The sequence below is a fragment of the Diospyros lotus genome, chromosome 2 (assembly GCF_014633365.1).
Source record: "Diospyros lotus cultivar Yz01 chromosome 2, ASM1463336v1, whole genome shotgun sequence".
NCBI classification, from domain to species: domain Eukaryota; kingdom Viridiplantae; phylum Streptophyta; class Magnoliopsida; order Ericales; family Ebenaceae; genus Diospyros; species Diospyros lotus.
This window is the reverse complement of record NC_068339.1, coordinates 38,686,284-38,703,738: the sequence shown is the minus strand read 5'-3', so window position 1 is coordinate 38,703,738 and position 17,455 is coordinate 38,686,284. Positions and strand designations below refer to the sequence as shown.

General features: G+C 38.8%; 1 protein-coding gene across 1 annotated transcript; it reads right to left on the bottom strand.

Annotated features, from left to right (window-relative positions):
• Window positions 1–13,516: 13,516 nt before the first annotated feature.
• LOC127795758 (shikimate O-hydroxycinnamoyltransferase) lies at window positions 13,517–17,130 on the bottom strand. The gene is made up of 3 exons (XM_052327629.1): window positions 16,965–17,130; window positions 16,409–16,834; window positions 13,517–14,788 (listed from the first exon to the last, which is right to left on the bottom strand). The coding sequence occupies exons 2-3, from the start codon at window positions 16,814–16,816 to the stop codon at window positions 13,895–13,897; spliced, it is 1,302 nt and encodes a 433-aa protein (XP_052183589.1). The 5' UTR covers window positions 16,817–16,834; window positions 16,965–17,130; the 3' UTR covers window positions 13,517–13,894.
• Window positions 17,131–17,455: the final 325 nt, after the last annotated feature.

Below are 17,455 nucleotides of genomic sequence, written 5' to 3'. Positions count from 1 at the left end.
CGACTCTCACATAAACCACCATAATGAGGTAATTTGACATAACCATTTGCCAAAATAAGAGTTACGTCTCTTTTAATGACATGTCAAGTGATTACCTGGAATAGTAGCTGGCTCTAGCTTCTCAACACAAAGATCCCCAAGACTTGACTCTAGGTGAGCTCAGTACACATCCATCCACAACCGATCAGCGCCTGTTAGACTCGCCCTCGGCCTTATCTTTGTCCTTACCTGGAATGATGCAAAATAAGAAAATGAACCACAAGACCCAGCAAGTATAATAGCGAATAGCAAAAAGGCAGGAAACAATATGAGTAAGCCACAATAAGCCAACAGGAAAGAGAAGAGTAAAACCAACGAAACCTGCCCATGCTATGCATACACAACCCACATATAAACATAAACATGAACAACACCAACACACCAAGCCTTGCACTCACCACCATAAGTGACTCTTAGGGACAAATAAGCTCACTCTTAGGGATGCACCTTCTCGCCATACAACCCTTGAGGACAATCATCTCCCACCCAAGGTCATAATCGCAAAACATGCCACGAGATTGTTAGACCGAGAGGTGCTATGGCACACACCAAGAGGGAGGGTGAATTGGATATTTTAAAAACTTGATAGAAACTTGAAATCCTTTTTATGAAAATTTGATGCAAGTGAGGATTATTGAAATGCTTGAAATAATAAATGAAATAAAAGCACAAGCAAAAGATGAACACAAGAATTTATAGTGGTTCGGCTTAACCTAAACCTAATCCACTACCTTAGCTCCTCACTAAGGATTTTCAAAACAATCCACTATCAACCCCCTACTCAACCCAAGTAGGTCATCTAGTCCTCGACTAGGAAATTTACAAACCTCCCAATCAAATGGGCCCTCTAGGTACACAAGTTAGGAAATAAAAGAAATGTACAATTTGAGAGAATCTAATAGATGAATCTCCTAGTTACAATGTCTCTCAAAAATGATACAAGGCTTAAGTGAATGTATACAGATTAAGATCACAGCCTTGAAGAGAGAAAAATAAAACACAGACGATTTTAAATACAAATGAGAATAACAGTAGGCTCAAATCATCTCATTTCCATCCATTAGCCTTCTCTTGATCTCCTTGATATGTATATATAAGCATCCCAATAGTCTTACCCAAAACTAGCCGTTATTGAGCCGTTGGAGAATGAGAAACTAGCCATTGGAGATTGAAAAACTAGACATTATTGATTTTTGAGAAACAAATAGTCGACAGACAAAATGGGTTAGTCGACTATATTTTCAAATAAAACAAAGGCATAGTCAATAGACAAGAAAGCATAGTCAACTATCTTCTCACACATATTATCCATAGTCAACAAACACAATGACATAGTCGACAAATACAAAAATATGAAGAAAATTTTGAAAATCATGTACAAATATAGTCGATAGAAGAAAAGTCATAGTCGACTATCCTTACATGATAGTCAATAGAATGAAAAATAGTCGACAGATTAAACCAGCATAGTCGACTATCCTTAGGTATAGTCGACTATCCTTAATAACATAGTCGACAGCACTAAATAACATAGTTGACTATCCACTTGGAAGATCTGAAAACTTAACAGATAACATGTAGAAGCACACTTGATTGATACAAAACATCACCACATATTTACATTTCTTTAGTTTAAGTAAATGTCCTCATTTTGTTTAATTTATATTTTACCTTCCATTTACTTTAATACATAAATGTAAATGAGAAAGTACCCCCCATTTGGATTCAATAAAAATATCTAAAAAATTAAAATCCATAAGAATAAGAAAGTAGAATTTGGGTTTTAGTAAAAACTTAGGATTTTGCAATTTTACCACCTCCAAGATATACACTTTCTATTTCTTGAAAAATTTGTTAAAAATCATTTTATCACTAATGAATGTTAGCTATTGACTTACCGGGAGTTAGTTTTCTAAAAAGAAAATATTTTCATATATGTCTCCTTATAAGATGCTAACCTTCCATACTTAGAAAAGTATGACATTGAAATTTCGATGCTTAAAATTCATTTGGTTTTCATTCTAATAAAGTAATAATTGATATTGAAATTGATTTATGTTGAAAACCACAACCTTGATTCATGACTTAGAGATTAAATAAAATATTATTTTTCATCATCAAAACTAAGTATATAAAAGTAAAACAACAGAGGTCATTGGGGCCATAAAGCTCACTCTAAGGGTTATGCTCATGAGTACATACACCCTTAAGGACAATCTGCTCCCACCCAATGCCTTTATCCACCCATATAGCATGCACAAGAGAAATGAATGCAAACATGCCCATAACATGCACCCTTATCACGAACCATACAGTAAAATTTCATATAAGCCAAGACCCGAGCAAAAACACCCCAAAGAATGCATATCCAATCCCCCACGACCATTTAATATCATTTGGAAACCAAAGAGAAGCTCCCTAACACAACCAAACATCTGGGAGAGAAACCAATTGCATCAGTCGACAGAATCTCAACCATCTATCGACTAACCCTTTAAAAGAATAGCCACTGATAACCCCTTGAAAAAAAGAAGTTAATCAACAAATGCAAGGCCATCAGTCGACAAATGCCAGCCATCTATCGACTAAATTCATAAGAAGAAACAGTTAGTCGACAAATGCAAGGCCATCTGTCAACTAACAAAAGGCTTGACCCAAGATGAAATACCTGATACGTGCAAGCTCCACCAAATTGCTTGCACCATCTACAACCTACCACAAATCGCATCATTCCCAAAGGTTTATAGGGTAGAACGAGTCCTATTTTGAAACTGAAAGGAGACTCACAAGATCAAACAAGAGTCTAGGGAGATTTACAAAGGTTTTGACATAGGTTTCAACCAAAGACAAACCTTTAGAAAATCTAATTTTCTAGACTCACACTTCCAATACTCCGAAGTCCAAACGTTTAGGAGAGAACAAGAGAAAAGAACTTGCGTTATAACTCCTCTTTAAGGCTTGCTTGAGGTGGTGTGCCTCCAAGAACCCTTTACTTTACACTTCCAACAAGCAACTAGCAAGAAGAGAGAAATGAGAATAAGAAGAAGACAACGAGGATACCTTTAATCCCTTAATCTCTTTGGGAATCAACAATCAAAAAAAGAGAAGAAAAAGATGAAACCATACCTTCCTTGCTCTCTCTCATTCTCCCTCTTCCCTTGCCTTCTAGCTTCTTCTTCTCATGCAAAACAAGCCTTTCTCTTATATATATATATATATATAATTCCATAAAATTACTTAAATACCCCTAACACTCAAAGAATTTCACCTATGTTCTAATGATAACTCAACATTAATTAAACACCACCAACACCACACAACACTTCCCATACATACCTTAAGCCATTGCGGGCCCTATCATCAATAAGTCAACCCTTTGACTTTTCCCAATTCCTTGACAATTATCTACAAATAGCACATATAAATCACCGAGAATCATTACCCTCATTATACAATTTGTAATACCCCATGTTTGTATGAGGTTACCACGTAATTTCAATAAGTTCGGAATACCAAAAAATTGGTTTGATAGCAGTTATCAGTATCGAATCAACTACAGGGAATGCCTCGAAGTGAAATTGTCAAAGAAAAATGATACGGAATTGATGAGCATCTCGAGATAGGATTTATGGTATTGAAAGAAATAGGATTAAGAACGATTTTCGGTACAGCTAAAATGCAAATATCATTTAGGCTGCAAAATCGAATCGTTATAGGGGACTACCGGGAAGTCAATGGAAGCTTGAGGGGGCTTCGTTTTTTCGTAATAAGCAACCCTTCAGTGGTTTCGGGATGAAACGATAGCCCGATGAGGATACTAGGACGGAATCGTCCTTATCGAGTAATCTTAGATTATTAATTTTGCGTTTTCGGTATTGAAATGCAAAATAATTTGATGTTTGAGCATATAAATGCAATTAGAGAATTATTTAAGTGAAATAGAAATGAATTTTGGAATTTAAATGTGAAATTTTTTATTATTATAGTATAATATATATAATTATATATGTATATATATATTCGTGCGTGTATGTACACGCAAATCGCATGCCCTGCAAACCATACCCTCTGTAAACCCCATACACTGCAAATGTTATGGCAATTTGAGTGTGTTATACGCAATGAGGCATGGCTAAGGAAGTTGTAACGCCTATAAATAGCAGGCAAGAGGAAAAGAAATGGGAAGAAGAAATGGAAGCAAGGACAGAAGCAAGCTTGGCCGAGAAGGGAAAGAGAGATTGAAGGAGATCCAGAGAGAGTTGGGAGCCGATGCTGGTGGCCGGAGGTAACCGCGAGGGTGGCCGAAAGCGGTTGGAATGGGCCGCAACAGCTTGCAGTAGCCATGTCGCAAGCTTCCAGCAGCTGGGTGGTGTGGCGGTGAAGCAAGGGAGCTGTTTGTGGTGGTTCGCGGTGAGGGGCAGCTTGCTGGTAGTGGTGCGGTGGTCGGCGTGGTCGACGGAGGCCGGCAGTGGTCGGAGGAAGCCCAAACGGCGGTCGAAAGATGACGCCTAGAGGGCTTGTTGGTGGATGTTCGTTGCAGGTGGTAGGGAGGAAGGAAGAAGGAGAAGAAGTTAAAGGGAATAAGAAAAAGAAAAAGGAAAAGAAAAGAAAAGAAAGAAAGAAAATAGGAAAAAATAAAGACAAATACCAAAAAAATCTTACAAAAATCCTATAAGCTGGATTTAATAGTTCGTGTAGAAATTTGTGGCAGAAGGCGTTGTTGGATACGCAAATCGAGACTTTATCGCAATATAGAAGAATACCGAATCGCTTTGCGAGAAGGTAAGTTATCTTTGAAAATTCTTTCAAAAATTTTAGAAATATGAAAATGATATTTTAAAATTATTGATGATGAAATTGGGAGAGAAATGCATGATTGGTATTTATTATAGATTTTTGAGGCAATAGATGCTTGAAAATCAAAGAGAAAATGATAATTAAATAGAACATGGATTCTGAAAATTATGAGGAAATTTATGGGGCTTAGGAATATTGTTTTAGGAATTATTATGAAGAGAAATTGAGAAAATTTTATGAGAAAGTATTTATTTCATAATCTTGAGAAAATAATAGGAGGAAATGGGAGAAATTGGAGAAAATTAGAAATATAATTTTCTTAAGTAATTATGATGTCTATGGTACGTCAAGGTTCATAATTGAGTACGATTAGAAGTCTGACACGAATTTTGGGGCAAACCTATGCTAGGGGAAAAATTATCTTTTTGTAAGGTAAGTGATATTTTCCAATTGGATTTAGTTTTATGGAAAATGCTTTGTTTGTAAGTCGTACTTTCCAACTGGATTTAGTTTTATGGAAAATGCTTGGTTTGTAAGTGGTTCTACCCAAAACCCGATTTTATGTAAATGATTTTATCATGTTGTCATACCTTGACGTGAATATATCATGTAGATTGCATTTACATGTATTGATAATGAAATGTGCATATGTTCACGATGATATTATTCATCATGCATCGCATAAGGGTTTGGGATTATGGATTGGCACTGTTGCTCTATCAAGGGTGCACCCATACATCTCGGCCTGGTAAAGAGGCTATAAAAATAGGGAGTATCAGTTGGATGCGGTCGACTCAAACCGAAATGATATGGAGAAGGACATTTTGCATTCATGCACGAAATATGTTTATTGTTCCTTTACTTAGATGATTCATCATCTAACTTGGGCTTTGTCCCTGGAATATTCAAACGTTCCAGATGGAGATTGTAGCAGAAACAATGATGAATAAGGCATGAAATGGCATTTAGCAAAGTGCGTGATGAATTGAATGATAATGTAGCCCATGTATTTAAGTTTTGCTACTTTGAATTCTGGATATTTTGAAAGAATGATGATGTATAACCCTATTTAGGGTTAATGTTAGTTGAGAACTTATGCTTTGTTGAGGAACGATGATGTAAGAACTGAATTTCGATTAATGTTAAGATGTTAGGTTCGATCCTTGCTTCCGCATTTGTAATGATATGTTAGGGGTTTTTCTTTGAAATACAGTATTTGAGATTTAAGAAATGTATAAAAGAAAGAGAATGTGTACTTATATGATGAGCCCCAACATAGTGACGCCCTCTTGAAGGATGGGGCGTTACACAATTATTCATCCTAAAATATATCACCTAGGCCCACTTACGAATATTTTCCTAATAAATTAAGCGAAAGTGTGATGAAGAACAAAAACATGGTTTTTGGACTCTTTAATTAACAAGGTGATTTTGGTAAGCATTATCAAATTGTATTGAAAAAAGATGGGTCTACTTTGTGAGGACCATTTTGAGTGACTTGAAGTTGGGCATATATATCTTTCTCTTCCAAATCCAAACTATTTTCACAAGGACTATGTTTAATATGATCTTTTATTCTCTACTTAAATATTTAAGTGGAATGAACATTTAAGTGGATATTTAAGTATTAAAAAAATCATATTTAATGTGATTCGACTTATCACCTTAAACTTGTAAAATAATTTCCAAAATTAAATCATCTTAGCATAACGTTTTCTTTTATTTGATATAAAGGACAAACCTAATGTAATTAAGGCATTCAGTAATGATAGGACAAGTTAATCTCTATAATAGTATTGTAGATTAACAATCTTCAAATTATTATTGATATGTCATACGCAAAAGCCTGTTAAAAGATCCCAAAAAAAAGTTTTAAAACCCAAAATAATTAAGTAGGCTTAAAAAAGAAAAACAAAATCCTGATTAAATGAAACATCAGGATAACAAAACGGTCTCCTGAAAACCGATGCATTGGGAGATCATAAGGCTTCTTGATAACTGGAATACCTAAAAGTCTCTTGGAGACCGGTCAGATGGAAGACATTTACAGTCTCCTAATTATTAAGGAATTGGGATACCATACCTACAATCTCCTAAAGACTACTTGACAACAGAAGGCTGAGAGACCAATAGGTCTTGTAACACCCCATTTTCTCGGGCGCGTTATAACTTGGGACAATTCTGGGATAATAATTTTTTTTTCTTTCAAACTAATTCTAAACCACATCATTCCTCAAATCCGTCCTAGAATTCCCATTTATTTTTCTCGAAAGAGAATTATCATACACATCTATTGCGAAAGCAAGGATCGAACCTGATATCTTAACATTGATCATTAAATCATCATTCCTTAATACAAAACATACGTTCTTATCTAACATTAACCCTAAACAAGGTTATACATCATCATTCCTCAAAACGTTCAGAATTCAAAGTAGCAGAACTTAAATACATGGGCTACATAACATACATTTCATTCCTCATGCACTCTGTTAAATGCCATTTCATGCCTCATTCATCATCGTATCTGCTACAATCTCCATCTAGAACGTTTGAATATTTCAGGGGCAAAGCCCAAGTTAGATGATGAATCATCTAAGTAAGAGTACAGAAAACATATTTCATGCATGAATGCAATGTCTTACCCATCGTAAGGGTCAGCTGCACCCTTCATGCTACTTACCATTTTTACGGCCACCTCTTTCGAAGCCGGGGTGTATGGGTGCACCCTTGGTAAAGCAGCGGTGCCAGTTCGTACTCCTTACGACCACAATGCGCATGATCAATGATATCGACGTGTACATATGCATTTCATAGCATGTCATGTATGTAGTCTACATGATGGATACATATCAGAACATGTCAATATGATGAAAGCATTCCCAATGATCGAGTTTTTAAACATAAATCACTTACAAACCAAGCATTTTTCATAAAATTAAATCCAGTTGGGAAGTACCACTTACCTTCTCAAGCTTATCGAGCTACCTCGATATTCGCGCCTTGCCTTGAAATTCATGCATCACCTCGATTTGCGTGCCAATCCTCAAAATTTGCACAAGTCTCTTCAACTTTAGCCTCAAAACATCCTAATCACCATATTTATTTAAAAAAATATTAAAACCTATTTTTCATAATTTCTTGCATTTTCTTTATTTTTCTTTCTATTTCTCCTATTTTTCCTCAATAAATCCAAACTAAATATTCTTCAAATATTTTCTCAAATATTTTGCCATGAAAATTCATAAAATAATATTCTTAAATTTCTAGAATTTTCTAGGGAATTTTACTTACCTTGACTTAGCATCTCTGGCTTCCTCGGTATACGTGCCATGTCCTCGAAACGCATGCCCAAACCGATTTCTTGCCCAAAATCTCTGAAATATTAATAAATATTCTTTTTTTATTTTTTCGGTATTTTTCAGAATTTTTCTCTATTTTTTCCTATTTTCCCTTCATTTCTTTTCTTTTCTTCCTTTTTCTTTTTCTTTTTCTTTTCTTTTCTTTTTTTCTTCCCTCCCTTCTTCTTCCTCCCGCCTCTGCTCTACGCGCACAGCCATGCTTCTCCTTCTCTTTTCTTTTTTTCTTTTTCTTTTCTTTCTTCTTTTCTTCTTCTCTTCTTCCTTCTTCTCCCTTCTCCTTCTTCTCTTCCTCTTCTTCTTCTTCACCCGCGACTGCCTGCAACCAACACCTGCGCACGCACAGCATCGCGGCCGCCACCACCCAGCCCTCCCACCAGCCATCGCCGCTTGCCAGCGCCACCACGCGCCTCCCCGGTCGCCCCTGCTGCCCACACAGCTTCGTCGGCAGCTGTTCGCAGCCGCCTTCGGCCCTCAGCTGGTTGCTGCTCCCTTGCGACCATGGCATCCATGGCCACACCTGCTTCCCCCGGCCGCTTCCCGGCCTCCTCCGAGCTCTCCCATGCTGCCTCATGACCGTCGTGGTGCTGCTTCGCTCGTTGGCCAGCCATTGAGCTCGTGGTTGCTCTCTCTCTTTCTCTACAACTTTCTGTTGCTCTTCTCCATTTGCTCACAACCTCCCCCTTTTATAGCAATTTCTAACCCCATTTCTCATCCCTCTTGACGTATGAAACACTCAACTTGCTGACATGCCTCTCTGCAACTTGGCCACCAAGTTTTTACTCAGCCAGGAAACTTCCAGTAGCTTTACGAAGCCAGCCATGCACGAGCGTGAGTATATTTATATATATAACTATATATATTACACTATAATCTAAAGAAAATTGCACATTAAACCTCAATTTCCATCTTAATATCACTTGAAAATTTTCTTTATTGCAACCATGCCCTCAAACCTCAAATTAATTTACATTTTAATACCAAAAATCCATAATTAATAACTTAAATTTTACTCGATATAGATGATTTCGCCTTTGCGTCCACTCGGGACCTTTGTTTCATCTCGAAACCACTAAAGGGTTGCTCATTATGCAAAATCGAGGCCCCCTAGGATTCCGTTGATTTTTTGGGAGTCCCCTACAATGATTCGGTTTTGCAGCCTAAATGATAGTTGCATTTTAGCTGTACCGAAAATCGTTCCCGATTCAATTTCTTTTGATACCATAAATCTTATCTCGAAACCCTCATTGAGACCATATTATTTTTCATAGACAATTTCATTCCTAGACACTCCCTGCAGTCAATTCGATACTGATAACTGTTATTGAGCCAATTTTTGACATTCTAAACTTGCTTAAATTACGTGGCAATCTCACGAAAATATGGGTTCTTACAAGTCTCTCGAAGACATATACTGTAGCACTATTTCTGTCCCTCGAAGATGGTAAACTGCCAAGTAGATTTCCCTTTCATTGGGGGGGTTCGCACAAAGTACAAACAGGATAACTCAATATCTGAAATCCCTTTGAGAGTTCAATAAAAAAGATAGATATTATCCAAAAAAAATTCTAATTCTAATAGGACTTGGAATATCAGATAAATATTATCTGTAAGAATCATAATCCTAATAGATTTTGGAAAACTTCACATTCTTCTATCCTATGAATAAACATGCTCTTATTTCAGAAAGATACGTTTCTAATACTAATTTCAATACAGCCTTCAAATCTTTATTATCTTCAGAAAATATGCGTCTCTAATCATTCTTTTTCTTGCAAATTTAAAGATAATTTGATGATAACATTTCTACTTTATAAATTCATTATTGTGTTTGAGTAATAACAATTATAAACAATCTTCATCTTTTAACTTAATTGGTTGTTTGAGGATAAGATTTAAGAAGACCTCTTACTAAGAGTTAATTAATGATATGTCAATTGATATGAGACTTATAAACACTGAGTAAGATTTGAACTCAATATCTACATATTTACCAACACGAAACTCTATAGTTACACACTTAAAAGTAGGCCGAATTGACTAATTTATCCTAAACTTTGTGTCATATTACAATTTTATCCAGTTTTGACCTTTGTTTCAATTTGATCATCGAACTTGAACTTTAGTTTCAATTCTATTCTCAATTGAGAAAGCGTGTGCCCCAACTTACGTGGCAGCTGGGGTGGTATGTTGATGTGTTCAATTATGGACACGCCAGCAAAACACGTCATTTTGTCTTGCTCTTGCCACAAACATAAGTCAAAACGACGCCGTTTTTTGTGAAATTAATAATCAAATATACAAACTCGATAATCAATAATCAAATACACATACACAAAATCAATAATCAAATACACAAATCAATAACCAAATACACAAACCTAAAATCATAAACCCAAAATCAATAACCAAATACACAATCCCAAAATCACAAAATATGAAAGTGTTCACCTTCGTCCACACTCTTCCTCAACTTTGGCGTCTTGTTTTCCTTCTCGTGGGTTCACCGTAGCCGTCTCCTCGGTCATGGGTTTATCATGGCCACGGGCACTCATCCTTCTACATGCCGTGGTCGTCTTGGTAGTCGTGGGCCATCGGTCTCTGTGTATCTCTCTCTTCCCTTCTCAAACAGTTACCTTTTTTAGTTGCCATTAAAGATGGCAAGTCGACAATTAGAGCCGCTGGCAATGAAGGATGAAAAAGGGAGGTGGGTGGCAGCGATGAAAGGAAGAAATAGAGAAGAATCAACGACGGCAACGCAAGGTGTAAGCCATAAAACCCTAAGTGACAAAGAGGGGGAAGAAGATGGGTTTTAACCCATTAGGTGTCGGGTTAACCCATTGGGTCGAATCTAGATTGGGTTGACCCAATCTAGGATATTTCGCCAAAACGGCTTTGTTTTGTCTTATGATTTGTAGCAAGAGCTAGGCTAAACGATGTCGTTTTGCTAATTGGACACATTAGCACGTCACCTTAGCTGCCACGTAAGCTGGGGCACACACCTAACTAATTAAAGGTAGAACTGAAACCAAAGTTAAAGTTCGATGATCAAATTGAAACAAAGGTTAAAACTGAATAAAATTGTAATATGACTCTAAGTTCAGAATAAATTAATCAATTCGACCTTTAAAAGTATTAGGTAACTCCTATTATAACTTAAAAACCTTTTTAAATAAAGTATTAAATTCTGACACAACCCTTATTGTAATTATTATAGTACAAGTTGTACCATTTTGATAGGTCATTCGTTTGCATGTCTCAGTCAAGTCATTAAGAAATCAAATTAAATTGAGTAAAATAAAAGATTATAATTAACGTAAAGGCGAAAAAAGTTGGTGTGAAGGTGGGAGCTTTAGAGAGTCAAAAGTGGCAGAGGAGTCAATGCATAGCGGGTGGGGTAGGGGTAGGCTGCCGCTAACCTTCACCCACTAGCTATGTATCTCATGAGTACATCTGATAGTAGTTGGCGATTGGTGAATGGGACCCACTTGAAAGTCATTCTACTATTAATAAAGACTATGGAAGGATGAGGCAATTCTCCCCAAGGTGAAGTCCTATAGCAAATAGGTTCACACAAGGGAATGGGGAGCAATGAAGCAATCTTTCTCAATGGAAAGTCAACTAATCGTCTGCAAAATACTGGGGAGCCATATTATATAGTGTCCCTGCTCCGTCCAAGCCTCACATCCGTCATCACCTTAATACAATCCAGTGATCTACTTGGGACAAAAAGTTGAGCAACACTCTACCCAAACTCCGTTTATCATTAACAGTCTGGCCCTAAGAGCTCCTCCCTAAGTCCACAAGGGTAATCGACTACAATTAACTAAACCTGGATTCCACATGGTGGACAGGTTCGACACCAATGATAGGCGAAGGACCAAGTATGAGTTCTTAACTCCAGCCTCAATCAGCACGCTCATCATGCTTTCAAAATCCCTATCACTTCCTTATTCAAGCTCGAGCTTCCCTACGCTAAAATTGGAGAGCCAATGACAATAAGGATTTTATTTGAGTGGATTAACTTTTATACAACGATTCATCTGTAGAACTAAGGTGTGGTGCTACTAAATACTGTCTTTCCATCTTAGCCCCAACCTATGTGTTTCGTTCGCATATCCAAGGAGAGCATGTATGGATCACAAATTACAAGAGCTTATTGAAGCAGGGAATACGAGAGAGTGATCTAAGGTTCATTGTCCAAAATACGAAAGCATCAAAGCACAAAATGAGTAAGAATGGTCTCAAGGCTTGAAATAAATGCAAGAAAAGCAAGGGAAGGCCATAACACAATCTACTCTTTCATCTGAGAAACTCGAATGAAAAAGTAGGGAGCAATTGGTGTATCATAAGAAAAAACACCGAAAAATACATAAATAAACAGATCAATCCATTTTAATTAAGATAACCCAACAGCAGAGGGCTGTAGGAGATCCGCGAAAAATGGCTAATATGGCTCATAAGCCGATAAAGAAGGTTACCGAGGGCCCCCGCAAAAAGCACTCGAGTGACCACGGAGTTAGCCCCCACAGCCCTGTCGCAATAGTGCGAAGGGTAGCTCCTATAACCCAGTCGCACGATTGTGGTGGCAACCCCCGTGGCCCTAGGAGGTAGCCCCACGACTGCCGCACAGCCCCAAAGACAAGCTTCGTAAAGGGCTTCCTCAACCCCCAATGGCGACACCACCGCCAAAGCATTTCCTCGAATACAAGAGAGTCCCACACAACATACAAACTAGAAAACTTTGACATTCAAAAATTCCTTCAAAATTCTACAAAAGGAATAGACAATTATCCATAAAGAATTATAATTATAAAAGTATTTCAGAATATGGGGATAAATATATCATCTATAAGAATTTTAATCCGAACAGGTTTATAAAAGATCAAGAAAAACGATATCTATAAGAATTCTAATTCTAGACTACTTAGCATTACTCTATACACCTCTATAAATAGGCAAACACTCATTCTAAAAAATGTATATCTTAAATACTGGTATAAATTCTACTCTACAGTTTTCAACAATTTTTGTATTTGACTTAAGCATCGAAGTGTTAGCACGGGAATTCTACCACGCCTTTTGATTGTTTCTTTCTTAGCAACTCAGGCGGCCAAACGACGACATTTCCTATCAAATAAATTTATTGTTGTATTTTTACAACAAATGTTAAACATTGAAATTTAGTGTACGGAGTAGAATGGTGTTAGTTAGGCCAAACTTTCAAATTTGAGTCGAGCGAGTTCTAATCGAAGTTTTTGACAATTATTATTTTTTTCTATAAAACCCTGAAAAAAGTAGTAAAATTTTCAAAAACTCCCTTAGTTTCTCCCTGAAAATTATTTTGAATAAAATCTTACTTCAAAAAAGAAAAGGAATTTCTATGGCATACCCATTCATCTTGGACTCTAGTTTTTACATGAAGCTCTTAGGAAGTGACATTTTATTATTCTTACATTTGTTTACAATTGGGTCGTAGGGATATATAATGTATCTTCTTCCAAAAACAGTTGCGAAGAAAAACGATCTCACTTTTCGTATTGATCAGTTAGTCATAATCATCATCCATATCCGTTTCCCCGCCCAATCAAAACTATATAAACGTAGACTTTATTATTATTATTATTATTATTATTATTATTATTATTATTATTCAGTTTATGATTGGATTCAACCCTTTTCTTTCTTTGTTTCTACTGTTATATATCATACAAAAACTTCTCAAAGCGTTTCATGTGTTGAGTCTGCAGGGAGATGGCCACAGACAGGCTTCCATCCTTGTCTGGGCTTGGCAATGCAAATGCCAGCCCTTCGTAGGCAATCCCACCAGGCCCCATGAATATGGGGCGCCCCCACCCGAAGTCTGCGTCGTGAATGGGCAGCCTGACCCAGCTGGTTAGCCCCAGATTGGGGCACCTGAATGTATGGGCTCCACGAACCAGAGACTTCAAGTCCGGCTGCAGCTCCAAGTAGTCGAGAGCTGACTTGAGGTACTCGTCGTCCATCCGCACCAATGCGTCATGAATTCTGCTGGCCGCATACCAAGTGGGCTTCCCCTGGAGATCCCCGGCTATGGCCATTGGGGTGGCCGTGAAAATCACGTTGCCAAAGTAGCCCGCCGGCAGTGTGGGCTGCTTAAGTCTGGCCCTTCCATCTGTTGCGATGTACAGCTTGGTTTCCTGGTCATCTGCCAGACCCCGGGCTTTGCACACGCTGCGCCACACATGGCCTGCCAGCATTTCGTACGAGCTGTAGCTGGCCGTGCTGCCATCTTCTTTTGACTTGGCCTTGAGAGCGTTGAGCTGGTCCCTGCTCAATTTGAAAATGGAAACTGCTGTCTCAGGCTCGGATTCAGATTGCTGGGGAGGAGTTTTCATGGCGGGAGGCGGCTGGTACTCAATGTGTTCAAAAGCAGGCTGGGGAGGGTCGCGCGCGCGAAGGAGGGTCCGGTCAATGAATGGTGGGATTGTGAGGTCAAGACCGCGAGCCATGTCGGACCATGTGTTGATAAAGTGAAGGCCGGAAGCTCCATCGGCCACATGGTGTTGCATTCCCACGCCAAGCGATGCTCCCCCACATTTGAAATATGTCACCTGTTCACAGGGAAACACATTATCAATATCCCAACTGATCAAGCTCCCAATATTGAATGAACACCATAGCTAAGAATCAAAGCTAGCCAGGAACTTGAGATAGAAACTAGCAAAGCTGTAAAATTTGTTTTCGGCTCATTTTGGTTTTCAAAAGAATCACCAAACCTCTCAAATTTTTCACCCCGCCCACAATCAAGCCAGACAAACTTGAGTTTATAATCCAATTTGCACTTTCAATGATTCATAAATGTTCTCGCGTTCAAGATGTAGAAATAGATGCAAATCAAAATGAGCCCGGCGTACAAAGCTACACCAAATCACATTAATGGCAAGTAGGGCCACATTAAAGCTTCTGAACAGCCAAACTTCTAATCTCCATCCAATTTAATGGCAACCATTGATGGTGACTTGACATTAATGCAAATGAAAGCTCATCCACGCAAGTACAACTTGAGATGAAAACGCAACTTTAACAACCATACTAATTAAAACACAAGTTAATTATAGCGCATCTACTACTTTGGCCACTGGTAGGAAGGTAAGAGTGTCTCTAATGCAGCCTTCCCTCGTTTTCTTAATTTTTATTTTTCCAAGAAGTTGTTTTCATAAACTAAAAAAGAACCATAGCTCTCAAACATGTTAGTTTTTCACTCTTTTTTAAATGAAAATAGAACACAAAAATAAAAATCAAGGTTAAAAAACTAAAATTCTGCAGGTTGTGGTTGAATTTGAACCCACAAAATAAAAGAATTTGAAATGAAACCTACATAAGCCTCATTTCAAATGACATTGTATGAAATCCCTCTATTCAAATACAAAAAAGAACTTCCAAACACAAACCATAATAAATTTGGAATTGTGAGGAATTGCTTAGAGAACACCCAAACATACCACCAACAAGGAGAGGTAACTCCTTAAGTAACTTATTTTTAAGACATTCTCAAACATGCCAACCCATTTTCATGAATAGATTTTTTTTTATCCTAAGAGAAAGGGGAAAACCTAATATTGGAAAAACCCTAATGGTAGGATACAACCATATTGTAGGATTGGTGCAACTATGGATTTTGGCCCATCCTCTGGCTGCAACCATATTTTAGGATTGGTGCAACTATGGAGTTCGAACTTCGACCCCTATTCGGATCAAGGTCATGGCAACCATAAGTTAGACCATTGGGCCCTTAAGCAAAAGACAATGTAGTGGGTGGAAGATCTCTCGCAATGACTTGATCAACCATAAAAACACTATCCATGGGATTGAGAAAACCGCCATTAGGCTTATCTAATACTATCACAATGGTAGAGACGACACAGGGCGAAAAAATAACATCTGAGTCAGATAAAAACAGCTTGTTATGACCCTTCATGGGTGGTATTCGGACATTTTTATGGGAAGACATAGCGTTCCTAGTCGATTTCAGGCTCATCTAAATGCACTGCGCCCCACCCTTGGTCAAATAGGGGCTGGGCCGCAGCAGTTCTTAGTCAAAGGTGAGCTATTAATGAGAAGCGAGCTACTCCCCGCAAATGCCCGTTCGTTTGTCGTTGGGGACCAAAATTTGGAGTTGTTCTTAGTGCCTTATTTGATTTAGTAAGGAAAGTGCATCAGTAGATTACTACCTGCAAAACGAGAAGGGGATAGGATGAAATGCCTTTGGAATAGTCAACCGCCGGAATGAGGCTACGGAGCTCCAGAGTGGGGGCGAAGTCGCCGAAATCATCAATGGAGGCGTCGGAATCGGCCTCAACGAAGAGGACGCCCTCGGCGTTGCAGTCGATCTCGATGCGGCCGTCGTCGTCCCTGCCCAGCCGTCCGGCCATGGGATAGAACGGCACCAGAGCTCTGCTCAGAGCTTCCTTCATCACCTGCGCGTCGAAGAAGTTGGCGGCGCCGGTCGGACGGTAGAAGTAGACGCTGGGCGTGTGGAAACTCGGAACCACCAGGTCGACGTTCGAGTTCCACAGCCGCCGCATCGGCGTCTCCTCCGCCGGCCGCACCATTGTCGACTGTTTCACCTCGATCCTCATCTTCTCACCGCCGGTGCTCTGCAAATCGATTCCTAAACGTGAGTTTGTTGTTCGTGGAACTTTCTCCTCATTTCATGCCAAAAAACGGTATCCCATTTATGCTCCAAAAACACTTCAATTTAAGGAACGAATTGGAAAGGAAATATACCTGAAAAGGGCGTAACCGTAACGCGGAGGCGTAGCAATGGGTGGATGGGTGCTGTGAAGATGGGTTGAGGAGGAAGAAGTGAGATAGCGGGTATTGATTTGGTTGAAGTGAGTTGAGAGAGAGAGAGAGCTCTTCTATAAACAAGGCAAAGCCAAGAAGGGAAAGGTTTTGGTTGGGAAATAATATTACTTTTTTGTGTCTCAGTCTCACCTACCGCACCAGCTCGCGACAAGAGGTTACCAACCGCGGCACAGCCACAGGCCCCAAGCCCCAGACCCAGCCCCTGCATTTGACCAGAGAGAGCCATTCATTCCGAGTGCGATTTTGTTCACCCCCTTTAACGGGGTGATGGTCACCCCCACAAAAACAGTGAGGGTGACCATCACCCCCATTAAAGGGGTGAACAAAATCACTCTCATTCATTCCAATCTCCAACCATGCCGGATCACGAACTAGGCCAAGAAGTTTCTACCCGTGGGAGACTGACATTT